Below are 17,262 nucleotides of genomic sequence, written 5' to 3'. Positions count from 1 at the left end.
AATGATAAAGGTGTGAAATAGGGGTATAAATATGCCTAATGGTTAATGGATCTGTGTTGGTTACATTAGACAAGGGAAGAAATCATAATTAGGTTGAAAGTCATTTTATTTATACAATTCATCTCAAGAAGTGAAACTTAGAGATATATAGTTCCCGTATTTATTTCTGTAGATCTTTAAGAGAATGGCTCACAGCAAATAGAAGCTTTAATTTGGCTGTTTCTATAAAACTGAATATTTTAGCCAGTTAATATTTAGACAGTTAAGAGGAACCAAAATATAATGTTCTGACCCACACAATCAGTGCTGGCCTGGCAGTTGACCTGCAGATATTGAGACCCTCCATGAGGAGAGTGAATAACCAAAGGTTGCCCTTAATGTAGCTGGCTGCTCGCTTTATTTAAGCAAACAGAAAGTTTAGTGGAAGAAAAACCTAAAAAAATGTCCTTGGTAAAAGGGATGGATGTATTCTAAGCCAACAGTAAAATGAAAGTCCACATAAGAGAGCAGAAATATAGCCTTATCCAAACTCCTTAGCAATCTTTGGGAGTATAAACAGGAAGACAACCTTACAACCTTTATGGTCCAATTAGGCAGTGATTAGGATGTTGATGATGCTCAGTCTTTGCTCAGAACAGGGAGATCAGGGAGTTGAAGAGCAGCAGGAAAATGTGACCGCCTCCTTCAGGGTCAGAACAGGATTATGCCCACATTTTAGATTGTTTTACATAGAACAATCAGTGTGAACAAATTTACTGTTGTTTCGACACTCTGGTTTAGAAATGTCCAGCAGGGTTAAAAAAAAAATCTGAAGCTTAACTTGTGAAATCAGTGGAGCAGGTTAAAATGTCTGTTCATGACTCAACTGAATGCGAATGATTAAACAGACAACATGTCCATTATCAACCAGCAAAGAGGCCATTTAGGTCACTGTGCAATATATATATATATATATATATATATATATATATATATATATATATATATATGGTGAAGTGATGCCATAACATTCAACAGGATAATATTACTGTGAAGTTAAATCTATTAGTTTTGGCTCTTCTCTTTTATAGCTGTAGGAGAAAAAATAACGAAGAAACAAAGCATCTCATTCCAAATTTACTTGACCACAAATTGGCCCATCCTATCAAAGAGAGAGACCAGAATGGTTTTAAGTGTATGCTGATGAAGGTTCTCAGTCATCCAGGTCATAGTCATTCCGTAAAAATTCAAAAAATATCCACTGGACTTGGTTTTCAAGTGTATTTTCTTAAACTTAAATAATAGGGCTAATTCAACTTAGTAAGAAAGGTGGTCCACAAAATTCCCCTGGCATTTGATTACCACATTAAGGGCCTACATCCATTTTCAGTTTACAGAAAGATTCTGATATATTTTCTTTTTTAAATTTAACACGGCCAAATGAATCCCATTTTAAAAAGAAGTGTAGCGTGGTTAGGCTGAGGTTTTTGAAGCAAGCCAAGTATCTTATGAACACTTCTGGGGGAAGTATGAGCCATTGCATGCTGCATAAACAAGTGTCTGCAAAAATGTAAAAATGCTAAATTTAGGAACAAGTAAGTGTGTATAGTATTTATATCTTGGTAGTTTCCATTTACAAGTTGTTCTTAGTCCAGTTCCACTGACCAGGTATGTTTAAGATAATAAGCAGCCTGTGAAGAGCTAAATGTTGATCTATAGTTGATTCAAATCAATGATAATTATCATTCTAAAGAAGTTCCCCACATTTAAGCTCTGTTCTATTATAAGGACATTTCTGCTGTGCTCTTTATCCCTAATCTTCACAGTTTTTTGCATTATAATCCCAATCAAGCCAGGTTTGATTACAAAATACTAATTTTAAGAGAAATTTATGTGCTTTTCCTTGGCCAAAGTCCTGAAAAAAAGGAGGTACAATCATTGAAACCTTGGAAACTCAAGGGATTAGTTATCTGCATATTGAATAAAAGCCCAGAAAACAATTATTCAAAACCAAGAACATCTATTTTGGTTTGTTAGAACTTTAAACCTCTTAGTTTTCATCCATTTATATTTGAAAGACCAAGACAAAGTAAATCAGAATTTTAAAGTATAAGGAATAAAATACTCATATAAAAACATTTTAACAGTTTGTGTGCTGTGAATTTGTGTACCGTCCCTTTACTATTAACTTTAATATAACTCAGTGGATCCAGTTGATGTATCACTGGTTATATCACTTGCTTCGGAATAAGATAATATTAGTGAACAAAAAGCACAATGCAGATCAGGAAAACGAAGATAGTTAGGTAAAAAAGAGGGGGAAATCTATAGCAAAATTAGTTTATAAAACAATAATAAGAGGAGCCATACAGAGGCCTTAGATATATTTATCTTTTGACACAGTTAGGGTGAATAACTTCCCATATCATGTTTAACCATTATTTGTTCAAGTAGAAAATAATGATAAGGTATAGACGCTTTAACATGAACCTATGTCCTACTTGATATGCTTTTAAATACTATCTAAAACATTTTTTTTCCAGGTTAGTATCTTCTTGGTAATCTAATGGTTCTTATTTAAAATAAAAAAAAAAACAGCAGTCAAAATGCTTTTCTTTCTCCTAGAAAATTTGAAAGTATCTAATACTCGTTGACAAGCATTTCAGTTGCTTTCACTTTCCTTTTCAAATAAAATGAGCCAACAAACAAAACCCATCTCTTTGGTTGCAGTTAGGATCCGTTGTGGTGTAAGTTTGGGGTTTACGAGCCGTACCTGAACGCTTCGCGCTCTCTTCTTTCCTGTTTCTTGAAAACCTTTTTGATTGGCTCCCAGTGACATCATCCCACCTCCCGTCTGGGACTTAGCCCCGCCCCTCAGCAGTGGGACGCAACTTTCCTCAGCCCCTCCCACCGCAGGGCCGGACCTCACTGTACTCACACACCGCGTATTTCATATTAATGAAGACGCGCATTGGCTCACAATCGCGTCAATATCTCTGCGCGACTTCTGTAGGCTGACAGACTTCCTTCAATATTATATGTAGGAGAGAAAGGTAAAAGTACCAATATATAAAAAAATGTTGCCGATTCACAGCCAGGCTTGGACGCACTGAATGGATCAGCGCTGTCAGCGAGGGGAGATAATAAATCCGTCTACTGTAAAGCCTGACACTCACCGGTAAGCGCAAAATACAAGTTATCTGTGGCACAAAATGTTAAAACAGATCGATTTTAATAACGAAGTTAAATATAATAGCAGTATTTTATCATGCCATATTATTTTACAATTTAAAAGGCGCGTTTTTATCGCTCCTTTAGTCATTTATTGTGCCAAAGTTAAAACCTCTGCCTTTAAAATCAGCCTGCGCATCTGAGTATGCTTCATTTCTTCATCATATGCTTCAGTGAAACTGGATTTCCTCCATTCTGCCGCTCTCCTCATAACTGCCTTATCACATTCTCAGCACGTTCTCCTGCCGGTTTCTTCAATGAATTTGGTCATGAATGATCACCGCTTCTTTTCTGCAGAACCTCCACAGGCAATGGTCAGGACTGGTAAAGCGTCTTTATATAATATGCCAGGAAGACATGCTTATTGAAACACTCTATGATAAGAAATGAATTACCATTCTTTTTTTAATCTTATAGCCTACCCTGACTTTCATTTGGGTGAGAGACAAAACTGCAGCATGGCGTAAATGCAGTGTTTTCCTCTCCTGTTCTAAAAGCCTTGGATCAGACAGAGCTGAGTTGGCATTAAAATTTTCAGCAGCACACAGTATCTGGAGGATGATTTGACACCCTCTGATGATCTCATTGTTTATTATTAGTGGTCAGTCACTCCTAAATCTTCCTTTTATTATGGGTGTAGCCCTGTAGGTGTTGAGTGTTTGGCTCCACTGGTCATGTTGCAGTTTTTCATGTTTATCCAAGTGAAGAGGTTGAGCCGTCTGCTTCAATCAAAACCTTTCATGCTCCTTATCCCTGTCTTCTCAGAGCGGCTTGTTGAGTTCTCCGTAGACGTCCAGCTTTCGGTCTCCCCATGCCTCCATCTCCCCTCGACGACAGAATTGTGGTGGCGCTGCCAAGGCCGATCCGACCTCAGGAACTTCAACTACGCCTGGACACCAGCTACCTGGACTCCATCACCACCAGCAGCAGCAGCGACACAGTCATCAGCACCACTGTGGTGAAGATACGGACGACGGCCAATCTTGTGACGTATATGCCCTCATCCAAGGGCTCCACGCGCTCATTGTCGTGTGGATGCACTAGTGCCAGCTGCTGTTCTGTGACTACCTATGAGAAGGATAGCCAGAGCCTCAGCCACAGCCAGGTGAGCGCCAGCAGCCCCAACCTCAGTTATGCTGGGCCGCCCACCTCTATGGTCAGCAAACATGAAGTGCTCAGTGCTCCTAGTCACACCCAGGGCCAGCTGAAGCCCCTAGCCACCCAGAGGGTTATCAGCCCCAATGAACTGGCCAAGCGGATGACCTGCTGCCCACTGGGGCACCCCGTCGGGCCTGTCCCTGTCATCATCGACTGCCGACCCTTCTTGGAGTACAACAAGAGCCACATCCGCGGGGCTGTGCACATCAATTGTTCAGACAAGATCAGTCGGCGCCGGCTGCAGCAGGGCAAGATCACTGTGCTGGACCTCATCTCCTGCCGAGAGGGGAAGGACTCCTTTAAGGGCATTTTTTCCAAAGAGATTGTGGTTTACGACGAGAACACCACAGACCCCAACAGGCTGACATCTGCACAGCCACTACATGTGGTCCTGGAATCACTGCGGAGGGAGGGCAAGGACCCCATCGTCCTCAAAGGTAACAAAGGGTCAGACCTAACAAGAAAACACAATTTCATGGGATTTGCTTTGATTCCAGATACAGTAAACAGCTTTAGATGTCTTACATCAGTATTATTTGGATGTAAAAGCTTTGTGGAAAAGAGTAGAGGTGTAAATAATGCCTTCTCAAGACTCACTATAAGTTTCAACTCTCAGCAGATGGTCCACCTAAAGCTAGGTACATATAGGCTTCAGATACTTTTCACAAAGATCAAAATTATATTGTATAACATGATCTAAAAGTGGTTGTTTTATTAAGTTTAATTGGACATAGCTTCCTTAGTTTCCACTTCTTAATGATCTAAAGATCTCCAAACAGCCAAATGTACAATAAAAAAATGCATTAGCATTCTGCCAGCCAGCTGAATGGCAGTGTGCAGCAACAGGTTAGCAAGGAGCATGGCTTCTGAGAAAACTCTGATCACTCTGGTACTTTCTCTGGCGTAAAAAAGAAAATCTCGCTGTTTGCATGGCATAAGGATTTGAGAGAACATTTGGACAGCTTTGATACAGAAACAGGCAGATATTCACTATAAATACAGAAAACCTGTCTGCTGTTAACATTTGAACATATTGTTTATTGCAGTCTTTATATATACATTGATTCTTATACATAGGGGAAAGACATAAACATTACAAAGATACTAAATATTTGCTTTTGAATTCTGTCGTTTTAACTTCGGTTATTCCACTCTTACAGCATGTATCTTCTTGTTATACTTATAAACATATCAGTTCAAATAACTAGCTACAAAGAACAGCTCTTCCTTTGCTACTTTGCGGTACAGCTTTCATAAAAGTGATGGATGCTACGCTCAGATATGACCATACTTCCGTCCTCACTGTCCACTCGTTTATAATTATTAGATTTTCCCCTTTTAGTAAAAAAAGCAATTTACTAAGTTGGTAGTCTTTGGCTTGCTGCCATGTTTTCCATTTTATATGTGGTTATAAAGCATAACACAAGTGCAACTAGCCGCTTTTAGCTGCTCACTTAGTCAAACTGTATGCTCATTCAACTTGCTGCTTTACAGACAGGCTGCTAGTTTTATTTTTAAAATCAGCTTGAAACACTGAGACGCCAGAACTTTATGTTTTGTTTGTAACCCCAAGTGTTTCCTAATAACCCAATTTGTTTCTCTTGCAAGTGAGTCACAAGAGTAGCGTCTATCTTTCCGCCAGTAGAGAAACTTTATTGAGTCACTTTTTAAGGCATCTTATTATCTCTTTAAAATGACTTAAAAACCACAGGAACGGTTTGGTTAATAGCTTTTTAACCTGCATAATGCGTGATGCAAAATCTATTTGTTTCATCTTCATATATTAACATGTGCTTACCCTCTTTAGTCTCTCTTTATATGGCAAACATTAAGCGTATTGCATGAAGCAGCTGTTAGTAAATAAGGCAATCTGTGGAGATGGCAGTGTTTGGGTTGCTGCCATGTTTTCTATCTTTGGTTTGCTGCGTGTTTGAAGCCGGACCAGTGTGCCATGTTGGGGGCTTGGCTGGGACTGTTTTTAATAATGCCCTGCAGTCACCATGTAGCTTTTAGATCAGAGCACCTTGATCCTTTCTTTTAATGTCGGTGCTGTCCTGTTTTTTCTTTTTTTTTACCCTCCCTAGTCCTTTTGTTGACTTTGATGGAGCGAGGCTCTTCTCCAGTTTCTCATCCGGCGCTGGTGTCTGTGTGAAGCTTGCCTCAGTTGGAGGAACAGGCAGACTGTCTTACTTTTTCTTCATCTGGTTTGAACTTATCCAGCCAGCCAAAGCCTTTTTTCCCCCACATTTTGTTGAACTCTGCATTATCTATATAACAAAGCTGCAAGGGAATTGCCTACATATCACCAAAATGTTATGATGACAGTCCTTTCTTCCTAAAATGATATAAGCTGTTTAAAGGAAAGAAAAACACATTGGAGGCAGAATTATTTACATATACCTCATTAATTGCTCATTTACTAGCAAGCTGTAGTCAGGATTAATAAGTAAACATTAGCACTTCCTTTCCTGTTGCAGATATAGATCATGTTAATCCATCTTTTATAGCCATAAACAGCTTGTTTAGATAGATGTCGTTAAGCATCAGGAACAGCAGGTAATCAGTAGGTGGAGCTTTGAAAGGCAGAAGCTGTATATATATATATATATATATATATATATATATATATATATATATATATATGAAAAATAGGTGCTGCTAAGAAGAAACTGCTAAGAAGAAACCGAGACAAACAAACTTTGGTTTGGTATCAGTTTGAGGTTAACAATGTTGGACAGTTGGACACCAAAGAGCAAGGTTTGCTCCTCAGCTGTCGAGCTATAATAAGGCTGGAGACCATCAACAGAAATGTAGGCCAGAATTTTTTACATCAACATTGAGGTGGTCGGCCGTTGGCATGTTTCCACTTTAACATGAATTCATGTTTTATTTCGACGGAAAATCTGACTTTTACCTTTTTCTTTTAACCAAATGATCAGTGCCACTCTTAATGACACTCTTAACTGAATTTCACCCTGCAGAAGCACCGCATGTTGCTCTCCCACACATACAAGAAAACACACGGACTCCCCAAGACAATCTTCTTTCTTTGAAAATGTAACTTAACATGTATCCAAAATGTGTTTTTCTCAATCTGAGGTCGGCATAGTGCTGAAAGCATTGAAAAGTGCTCTGCTTCAGATCCAGTTAATCTCAAATTCTGTTAATCTCTGTGCTAAGAACAAAAGTTCAGATTTGACCCCTTTAAAAAGGTCACCGCTGTTCAAAAATCGAAATAATCCTTTATTTAAGAAGAAAGTTGGGAGCTTCACATCAGATAGCAGCTTCAGTGTTACTAGTGTATTTATTTAGTCGTATTTTCTAAGAATTCTTACACAACGCAAACAGCAAGAAACTAATAAAAGACAGAAACGTTTACCAGGTCAAAATTTAAATAACTTTTATTGTTGGTACTTGTAATGTCCTCCATTACAGGTGGATGTGAAACATTTAGCTGCTAAGATAATCTGATAATACTGGGTTCACAAGAGCAAGATCAGACACGATATTAACGTTTTGGGAAGCAAAGATTGTCGTTTTATTTGTGTTATATGCACACAGCATAGCGGGGTGTATAAACAACTTAAAACTGATATGGGGGTTCTCTAATAGTGTAATAGTGAGTTTACAATATAAACGCAGGGTGTTAAACTTTAAACAATTAACTTTATTAGTGGGATATATTTTTAGGGGTGTTTCTATCTGAAAAATCTTCCGTCCTTTGTTTGAATCTGAAATATATAAATGTTTAACGTAGGGCTGAAACAGTTAATCAGATTAATCGCGATTACTCCATTATTGAAATATTCGTCAAATAATTTAGTAAATTTAATTGTTAACTGGAGTATGGAGACTGTAAAACACGCCATTAGCTGACAGAGCAACCCACTTAGAGCAGTAATTATGCCAAAAAAAAAATGTTAAAATGTTCAATCCAGAATTCCTGAAGTGGAAAAGTTTTATTTTCACTTGGTTTAATATAGTAAAAAGTCTTCTTTAAGCAACCTTTTGCTATCCGATTATTAATCGATTCATCAAAAAAGTAATCTACAGATTAATCTATTTGCAAAATAAGCGTTAGTTGCAGCCCTGGTTTCACGATTTTGTTATTGTTTGCATACATTTTTGATCGCATTGGTTTCTGTGTTTGCTGCAGCTTCCTGCCCATAGACCCATACTGCCCATTTCAAATACAGATTTTGAGATTAGTATTTTTTTTGTAATCACACTATTGAGAAACTTAGTAAACAGTGACTTACTAATTCCCTTATTTTTTATTCTATTCTTTGAATATGTTTATGATTACCAGAAATTACCAGAATTACCAGAAATCACCAGAATTACCAGAAATCGTGGAAGTTATCTCTCTAGATTTCCTGTGCTATGCTATTTTTTTCTCAAAGGTCTATGCTATATCCAGCGGTTTATCTTTTTGACTGAGAATATTTGAAAATCAATGTACACTATTATAACCAAAAGTAAATTTATGTTTAATGCTAATTTAGATCACTAAATGAAAAAGAAACCTATATTGAGATGAACACCATAAGCTCTAAGGAAAGTACCAGAAATTGTTGTTTTACTTTCGAGATTACAGGACATTTGAAAAAAACAAAAAAAAAAACAACAAAATGCATGAGTTGGATTCCAATTTTACATACAGTCATTACATTTTTACAGAGACCAGAAAAAATGGCAAAGTAAAGATATCGAAATGAGCTTCCTTGCGCTTTAGCATAGATTTTCTCCCTGCAATAAAAGGACTCCCTATATGGAATTGGGTTAAATTTACTAACACATAACACTCTGAGGGTCAGATGAAGGGAGTTTTCGGTCCAAACTGAAATAGATTGTTGAGTGCAGCATTTCGCATTAGTAACAAAATGAGGCTGATATTATAATAGCAAAAAAAAAAATAGAAAATATAATATGCTGATGAAGATTCTCTGTCATCCAGGTCATGGTCATTTCGCTTCAATTCAAATGTCGAATATTTAAATTGAGAAAGTTTCCTGTAGGGGAAGCAAAACGTCTTCAAACCTTGGAAACAAAGTCCAGTCGATTGTTTTTAAACTTTTACGGAAAAAATACAGTATCAAAAAATTTAAACGGTAAACAAAATCAAACCAAAATGGCAATATAAAGTAGTGCTAATCCTTAAATGATGCACATCAGAGCTGAAACCATTAACCGGATAAATCTTGATTAATTGATTTATTTAAGATAATCATCAACTAATTTAGTGATCAATAATTTGTTAAATGGAGTATAGAGACACTGTAAAACATGCCTTTAGCTGACCGAGTGACCCACTTACAGCAGTAATTATACTAAGATTGTAAAAAAATATAAAAAAATTTTGTGTTTTGTTTAAGATAAAACAAACAATTTTCATCTGTCAATATGCTGTATCCAGAACTCCTCAAGTGGAAAAGTTTTAATTTCACCTGGTTTAATAAAAAAAAAAGTCTTATTACCTTTCGATATCTCATAATTAATCAAAAAAATAATTGACGGCTTAATCGATTTGCAAAATAATCGTTAGTTGCAGCCCTAATGCTCACATTGTCCTAAAAAAACTATCACCAAAATTGGAGCTTAAACAAAAAGCCTGCAAATGACTTTTGAAATATTTCCATAAATGCAGACAATTGCAATCTCTAAGTTAAATATTTGAACTCTTGATAACTAAAAAGAACTAAATGCAAGAAAAAAAAAAAACAAATTGCAAAATGGCTGCCATGTTTAAGTGCTTTTATTTAAGTGTAAAGGGTTAAGCCTAATACATCCATGTTAACATCATACTAGTAGCGAGACATTTTTAAAAGGAAACAGATTTTTATTCAATTCTTTTAACCTTTTTTTCACCTGTCGTATCATAAGTTTACTTTAACTATAACTCTTGGCTTTCTGGATGCTTTGTATTTGAAAAAAGAAAAAAAAATCCTGTACTATAATTCCTTTTTCATTTGGCCACAGCTTCTTTAATCACCTTTTTTTTTTCTTTTCTTTTTTACCAAAAGTGTAATTATCCTGTGTTATATATGAGCTTGCCTGAGTTTAGGCCATGTGTTTAGGCTTTTCTCTTTGTTAATGGTTAACAGTCTTTGTTTCATGAAAATAAAACTGTGGAGATTCCCACCTGCTTCCCACCCAAGGGGAAGTTGTAAAGGCTGTGGGGTGACCTCACATGGCATGATGTCAGCCTTTGCGCTGTGAACAACACACAAACTGATAATCGGACTCCATCCCTGCTGTGCCGAGGGGGAAACTTTGGCCTGTGGCATCGCTGTTGCAAACAGGTGCAAACCAGTTATTTGGAGAAGTTCACATGTCCAAGAAGAAGCGTGCTTAACCCCAAGAGTGCCTGTTTTACCAAGCTGACTGTAAAGATCTTTTTAAATTAAAATCCAAATGAGTATTCAAATTTGAACCAAATATAAGTATATATTTCTGCCTTTGAGCTTGTTAAAACCAGCTGGTTTCAATTAGATACTGTTTGCATGCAAAGTTAAGGCGTCCTACTCAATTGTAACATGAGCTGTGTCTATGTCAGACTATGTATTTATAGCATAGATTCTTCCTGTGGGAATATACCTTTAACCCATGCTGTGCTTGCTCTGTACTCTATGCTGAAACTATGAGCTTAAATGTAAACAAATAAAAGGCGGAAAAGGTGTAATAAGGTGGATGTGAAACATTTAGCTGCTAAGATAATCTGATAATACTGGGTTCACAAGAGCAAGATCAGACACGATATTAACGTTTTGGGGAGCAAAGATTATCGTTTTATTTGTGTTATATGCACACAGCATAGCGGGGTGTATAAACAACTTAAAACTGATATGGGGGTTTTCTAATTGTGAGTTTAGAATATAAACGCAGGGTGTTAAACTTTAAACAATTAACTTTAATAGTGGGGATGTATTTTTAGGGGTGTTTCTATCTGAAAAATCTTCCTTCCTTTGTTTGAATCTGAAATATATAAATGTTTAACGTAGGGCTGAAACAATTAATCAGATTAATCGTGATTACTCCATTGTTGAAATATTTGTCAACTAATTTAGTAAATTTAATTGTTAACTGGAGTATGGAGACTGTAAAACATGCCATTAGCTGACAGAGCAACCCACTTAGAGCAGTACCTATGCCAAAATAAAAAAAAATATGTAAACATTTTGCATTAAAGATAAAAAAAAGTTTCATCTGTTAATATGTTCAATCCAGAACTCCTTAAGTGGAAAAGTTTTATTTTCACTTGGTTTAATATAGTAAAAAGTCTTCTTTAAGCAACCTTTTGCTATCCGATTATTAATTGATTAATCAAAAAAGTAATCTACATATTAATTGATTAGCAAAATAAGCGTTAGTTGCAGCCCAGGTTTCACGATTTTGTTATTGTTTGCATACATTTTTGATCGCATTGGTTTCTGTGTTTGCAGGAGGCCTTAGCTGCTTCAGGCAGAGCCATGAAGACCTGTGCGAGCACTCGCTGCACCTCCGCGAGGGCTTGGACGTGGGCGCATCCGCCGGCCTGACGGGGCCTCTACCTCACTCTCTGCCCTCCACCCCGGACATCGAGAACGCGGAGCTGACCCCAATCCTGCCCTTCCTCTATCTGGGGAACGAGCAGGACGCTCAGGACCTCCACCTGCTGCAGCGCATGAACATCGGCTATATCCTCAACGTGACCACACACCTGCCTCTTTACCACTATGACACCGGCCTGTTCAACTACAAGCGCCTGCCCGCCACTGACAGCAACAAGCAGAACCTGCGCCAGTACTTTGAGGAGGCGTTTGAATTCATTGGTAGGAAGTTCTTAAAACTGTCAGCACTTGCACCCCAGATAGAGTTTACATTCACATGTTAAGTCAAAATAAAACCCAAGAGGGTGCAAAACAGATAATAAAATGTTTTTATCTCTCTCTTTTTTTTGTTACAATGGAAAGAAGTTAAAGTAAGAAAGAAGGTTGTTTGATGGAAAAAGTAATGAATCATTACTAGATCGTGCTGTTAGCCACGCACTCCTACACACTGCTGTGGCTGTTGTAACAGAGAGCCTTAACTTTAACTTTTTCTGAAAATAAACAAACACATCCTCATCAGACCCGTTTCTGTAGACAGATTTTTTGTGCACTTTTCTAAGTATGCGTGCCGACGTTTCAAATTAAAACATGTGACAGCTCTGCGGCGGTGGAACAGATAATAGCTCTCACATATCTAAAAGGTCATTCCAACGATTGAACAATGCTGTCGTTGGACGTGTCAATCAGAAAAGGTCAGAAGCCACTGGTCCTCTATGTGACATGTTTGTCATCTTACTTTGCACTTTATCTTAGTTTCAATTGACTTAAAATAGTAAAACAAAGTCATTTCTGTATAGAGTTTCTGAATCCATCAAAAAAACAAAAAAAACAAACAAACTGATTTTGATGTTTTGTTATTTAACATCTTTATATAACTAGAATGCTAAATAATAAAGCACTCTGGATACATGATTTAGATCAGAGCCACAGAGAGGTTAGTTATTGCATCCCGACTGCACTGTTCTCCATGTGTTTGCAGTGGATCAATAAGACAGTGTTGACGCAAAGGATTATCTGCTTAAAACTCCATGTTGCTTCAAGAAAAACATGGTGCTGATGGTGTCTTTAAATGTTGCTGCTTTTATACAGTAACAACATTTAGTAAAAATACCCACCTCAGTTTGAATATACAATGTTTTACATGTAATTATATCATTTAAATTCACTTGTTTAATACAGAAATAAAAGTGATGGGTAGAACTTAAATTTCCATTTTTTTTTTTAGTTAAAGTTGCTCTGAAGAGTTTAAATATTTTTTTCCTCTTGTAAATGAGGCAAAAATGGTGGTAGCATTCTTTCAGCCAGCTGACCATCAGTGTGCAGCAATAGTTTAGGTAGGGGTAGCAGGACGCACTCTGGTCCCTCTGGCAATGCTTAGCTGTGTTGAAACGTGCAAAGCTGATCATAACAATAAATTGATTCTATATAACAAATTATTTAGAAACTAAATTGTTAAGAAATTGGGGCCAGTTAGGAATTGTTCTTGTTTAGATTTTTATTTGTGGTTGGGAGAAATTCCTCCACTTCTTCTGAAATGTGGTGAACTGCTGGGAAGTTTAAAATGTCACTGATAATCTGGTACTTCTCCTTTTACAACCTTAAACAAATAACCAAGTAGTGTCAGCAGAAGTACTTTTATTCCTCTGACTTCCTGTAAAAAAAAAAAAATGACAACTCAATTTTATCAGTTAGCCTATAAAGAAATAAAGACTTTCTTTTTTTTTATGAGGATCAACTCTCAGAATCAAGAATCTGAAAATTAGAGAATCAAACTATTATGGAGGAGTCTGCCTGTTTACAACAATAACTGATTCCAGTGATTCAAATTTTGGTTTATCAATAGAAAGTTTAAGGCAAACAATTATTAAGTAAACAAAGTTGCAAGCTGGTCCACAAGTTTTATTTAGTGAAGGGATGAAATGAACCATGTGGATGACATTACCACTGTTGTGACATCACAGAAAAGGGCAAATGTTCTTGTTCCTCGAATGCAGAAGGTATAATTCCTGTTTTTTCTTGGTTATTGGGTATCAAGCATGGGATTAATAATTTTAAAGTTAAAAAATGAGGAAGTTGTTTTGTATTTTCATTGATCTCATTTAATGCAGAACTTTATAATGTGGTTCGAGAACATTACTGTTAAACAGTTCTCTACATTTATATTTTTTATTAATGGAGAAAAGAGTTGACATATGATAAAAGATGCTAATCGCATGCTTGCCTATAAAGGAAGTCGTAATAAGTTATCATGCAGGACGACCGTACCTCTTAGAGTCTAAACCAAATATTGCTCTGGGTTTTGATCTCCTCCATCTTCCTCTCCGCAGAGGAAGCACACCAAGCAGGTATGGGCCTCCTGATCCACTGCCAGGCTGGCGTGTCCCGATCTGCCACCATTGTGATCGCCTGCCTGATGAAGCACAGCTGGATGGCCATGACTGACGCCTACAAGTTTGTCAAAAGCAAGAGGCCCATCATCTCGCCAAACCTGAACTTCATGGGACAGCTGCTGGAGTTTGAGGAGGACCTCAACAACGGAATAACGCCACGGATCCTCACGCCGAAGCTCATTGGCGTGGAAACAGTTGTCTGAACGAGCCGTTTTACCCAAATGACTCACGCTGCTGAATAAACCGGTTAGGTTGAAAGAAAGAGCAGGTATATTTTTCTAAGATATCTCCTTGACTTCATCTTAGAGCATCTTGAGCTCTTGCTGATGTTGATCAGAGATGGTAAAGTCAGGAGGAGAAGAAGGGACAAAGAAAATCGAATGTGCTTTGACACAAAGAGGGACTGAGGCACACAGCTTGCAGACTCAGGCAGGGTTGGCCACTGCAGTGCCTGTCTATATATAAATAATTATAAAAGATAAGGACCTGTTTGGAGTGTTAATCTTGTTCTATTTTTATACAGGGGTTTTAAGGAGATGACCATGACAAGCCATTAACGGCTTACTGTGCAATAATTACTGCTGAATGCAACCTTGATCTAATATGTGTATATATTGGTAATGATCAAGAAAAATACATTTCCAGCTCTTTGCTGAAGAACCATTTTGATTTATGTGTAAGTACTGTTCAGCTCTGTGTTTATGGTGCATACAGTTAAGCTGTAAGATTTGGCGCTGATCTGTACGAGAGCCCGAAAAAAAAAAAAAAAGGTTTTACTTTAAGTGCAGCTTATGGGATTCTGTTTGCTGAAGCATAACTTCATAACTTGTGTGTTTTCTTCAGTGTGTTGGTTTTGCCAATGGTGCATCTGCGTATATTTTTAGCAATATGCATACTACCAGACAGCTGTAAGAGCTCTTTTTATGCATGGCTGCTGGTGGAAGAGTAGAAAGAACGCTGAAATAATCGGTGAATATTGTAAAACAGGGCTACTGCTGATGTTTAATGTAACACAAGAGAGGATTTTCACTGCCTGCTTCTGTCTCTGTTGTTTTTTTTCCCCTCCACTTCATCCGTTAGCCAGCTGTGTTGCTCTGTACCTCAAGTGTACTGTCTATGTCCATTTGCATCCAACCTTATTTGCAATGCCCCACGTTCCAAGCTATTACTCAGCCAAGTTCTATGGTAGCAATGCTGAGGTTTGTACTCAAAAAAATCACAACTGTGTTATTTGGGTTAGTGTATTGAGACAGCATGGGTACAGCAGAGCGGCATAACCTTTAGGTGGATATGTTTTGGGCTGTCTGCTGCTGCGTCAGTGCCTCTATGAATGCCTTAATTCACCTGTTTGGCAAAAAATGAAATGAAAACAATGTCATGAAAAAACAAAAAGCACTAATAACTGAAACAAACGTCACTTAAGGAATATAACTGAAGTTTTTTTTTTTTGTGTTGCATTTTGCTAAAGTATCACATAAGGAAACACAGCAGTTACATTTCACACATTTAGTTTTAAAATCTGCTGATGTTTTAGATTAAACAATGTGAAACATTTCTTTGCAACTTAGTTGGCAGTTTGCAATATGTTTACTTGGCAAAAAATAATAATGGGAAAAAAAGTATGTTTTCCAATAGCTTTAATACAATTAAATGTAACCAATTCTTATAAAGCAGTAGCAAACAGTCAACCATTATTGGTTTTATCATGAACAACTGCTGTTGGTTTCCCTAGCAGATTAAAATACATGTAAATTAAACTTCTTTGATGTAAAATTTTCATTTATTTTTTTTTATTTAATCAGAGGCTTTCTTTTTAAAGTCCAGAATCTTATGTTTCCTAGGTGAATAAATATGACACACACACCTATTCTTCTTAGCTTGTCAAAAGGGGAAAGAGAAATTACCATTGACAGAATATGACATTCAAGGAAGGCATATTGTGTGTTTGCATCATAAAATGAAAAGAACACAATTCCTACTAATCAGAGCAGCCATTAAAACATTTAGAGCAGCTGGAGTTGTGACGACAAAATCTGAAGAGGTTTATTTTTCCGCTTTGCACAGTGAGGAGGAGGAAAATGGAGGTTAAAGGGAATATAAAAAATCTCCAGAGCTCCCTGTTTGAAAACTTTAAAAAGGAGGACCATCTTTCAGCCATTAGTCAGTCTCTTTAATCATTCATTCTGCAAAATTATACAGAGGGTACTTGTAAATTCAAAGAGTTATTAAGATAAATGAATGCATTATCTTAGTTACTTTAGAAAAAAGGAAACACATCAATTCACTTCTTATCCACTCTGTAGCAACCTATAGTCAGAAATATATTTGAAAACTTTCCTCCACACCATCATCTGCTTAGATGCAGTACTTTGCAATTTTCTTCCCAACATGCAGCCAAGCAGAACATGTCTAAGTGCACAGTATAAGAGCTGTTTTGTTGAAAATTGTAGGAGACATTTTTGCTTATCATTTTGCAATAAAATATAACTAATAGGAGAATATATGCCATTATATAGTCAAACCAAAGTATCTTTTTTTGCTCTACTTCTTTTTTTTAAAGGCTTTTACAGCTGTTAGGTTTTATGTCACAGTGAGCACTTGTGTAAAGTATAGCACAAACTATAAAAAGCTTTTTTCTAATAATTTACGTTTATTGTTACAAACTTGCGAAATTCCTCTGTCAAGACCCATAAAAACAGAGATCTGATTAGAATAAACTGTCAAAAATTGTTTCAGAACATATCAATGACTAGAATTTCCACTGAGTTTAAAAATAGACAACAAAATAGTGGTTTAGAGTGTCCAGAGCTGAACTAGATCAACCTCTTCATGCAACGCCTGATTCTCTTCATGTTGTTTGTGCTCCATGTTTCTGTTTAGCTATCCATTGCACGGCATAAAATGAAGCACAGGGC

At 37.0% G+C, this 17,262-nt stretch overlaps 1 protein-coding gene across 2 annotated transcripts; it reads left to right on the top strand.

The window, feature by feature from the left end:
• Positions 1-2,925: 2,925 nt before the first annotated feature.
• dusp10 (dual specificity phosphatase 10) lies at positions 2,926-15,595 on the top strand. 2 transcript variants are annotated; one of them, XM_038291892.1, is made up of 5 exons: positions 2,926-3,157; positions 3,444-3,524; positions 3,976-4,805; positions 11,811-12,179; positions 14,285-15,595. In XM_038291892.1, the coding sequence occupies exons 3-5, from the start codon at positions 4,022-4,024 to the stop codon at positions 14,548-14,550; spliced, it is 1,419 nt and encodes a 472-aa protein (XP_038147820.1). In that variant the 5' UTR covers positions 2,926-3,157; positions 3,444-3,524; positions 3,976-4,021; the 3' UTR covers positions 14,551-15,595. The 2 variants fall into 2 exon arrangements, with proteins under 2 accessions (XP_038147820.1, XP_038147819.1); XM_038291891.1 differs by lacking the exon at positions 3,444-3,524.
• The last annotated feature ends 1,667 nt before the right edge of the window (positions 15,596-17,262 follow it).

This window comes from Cyprinodon tularosa, unplaced genomic scaffold, assembly GCF_016077235.1.
Source record: "Cyprinodon tularosa strain WSP-4 unplaced genomic scaffold, ASM1607723v1 ctg303, whole genome shotgun sequence".
NCBI classification, from domain to species: Eukaryota; Metazoa; Chordata; class Actinopteri; order Cyprinodontiformes; family Cyprinodontidae; genus Cyprinodon; species Cyprinodon tularosa.
The sequence above is the reverse complement of the archived record's forward strand: the minus strand, read 5'-3'. Positions and strand labels throughout refer to the sequence as shown.

What these genes read in the sequence shown, in the direction of transcription:
- dusp10 (XM_038291891.1), top strand. Translation starts at nt 4,022, where the DNA reads ATGCCTCCATCTCCCCTCGACGACAGAATTGTGGTGGCGCTGCCAAGG. An exon ending in GGACCCCATCGTCCTCAAAG is followed by an intron (nt 4,806 to 11,810) that starts GTAACAAAGGGT and finishes CTGTGTTTGCAG; the next exon opens with GAGGCCTTAGCTGCTTCAGG. An exon ending in GGAGGCGTTTGAATTCATTG is followed by an intron (nt 12,180 to 14,284) that starts GTAGGAAGTTCT and finishes TCCTCTCCGCAG; the next exon opens with AGGAAGCACACCAAGCAGGT.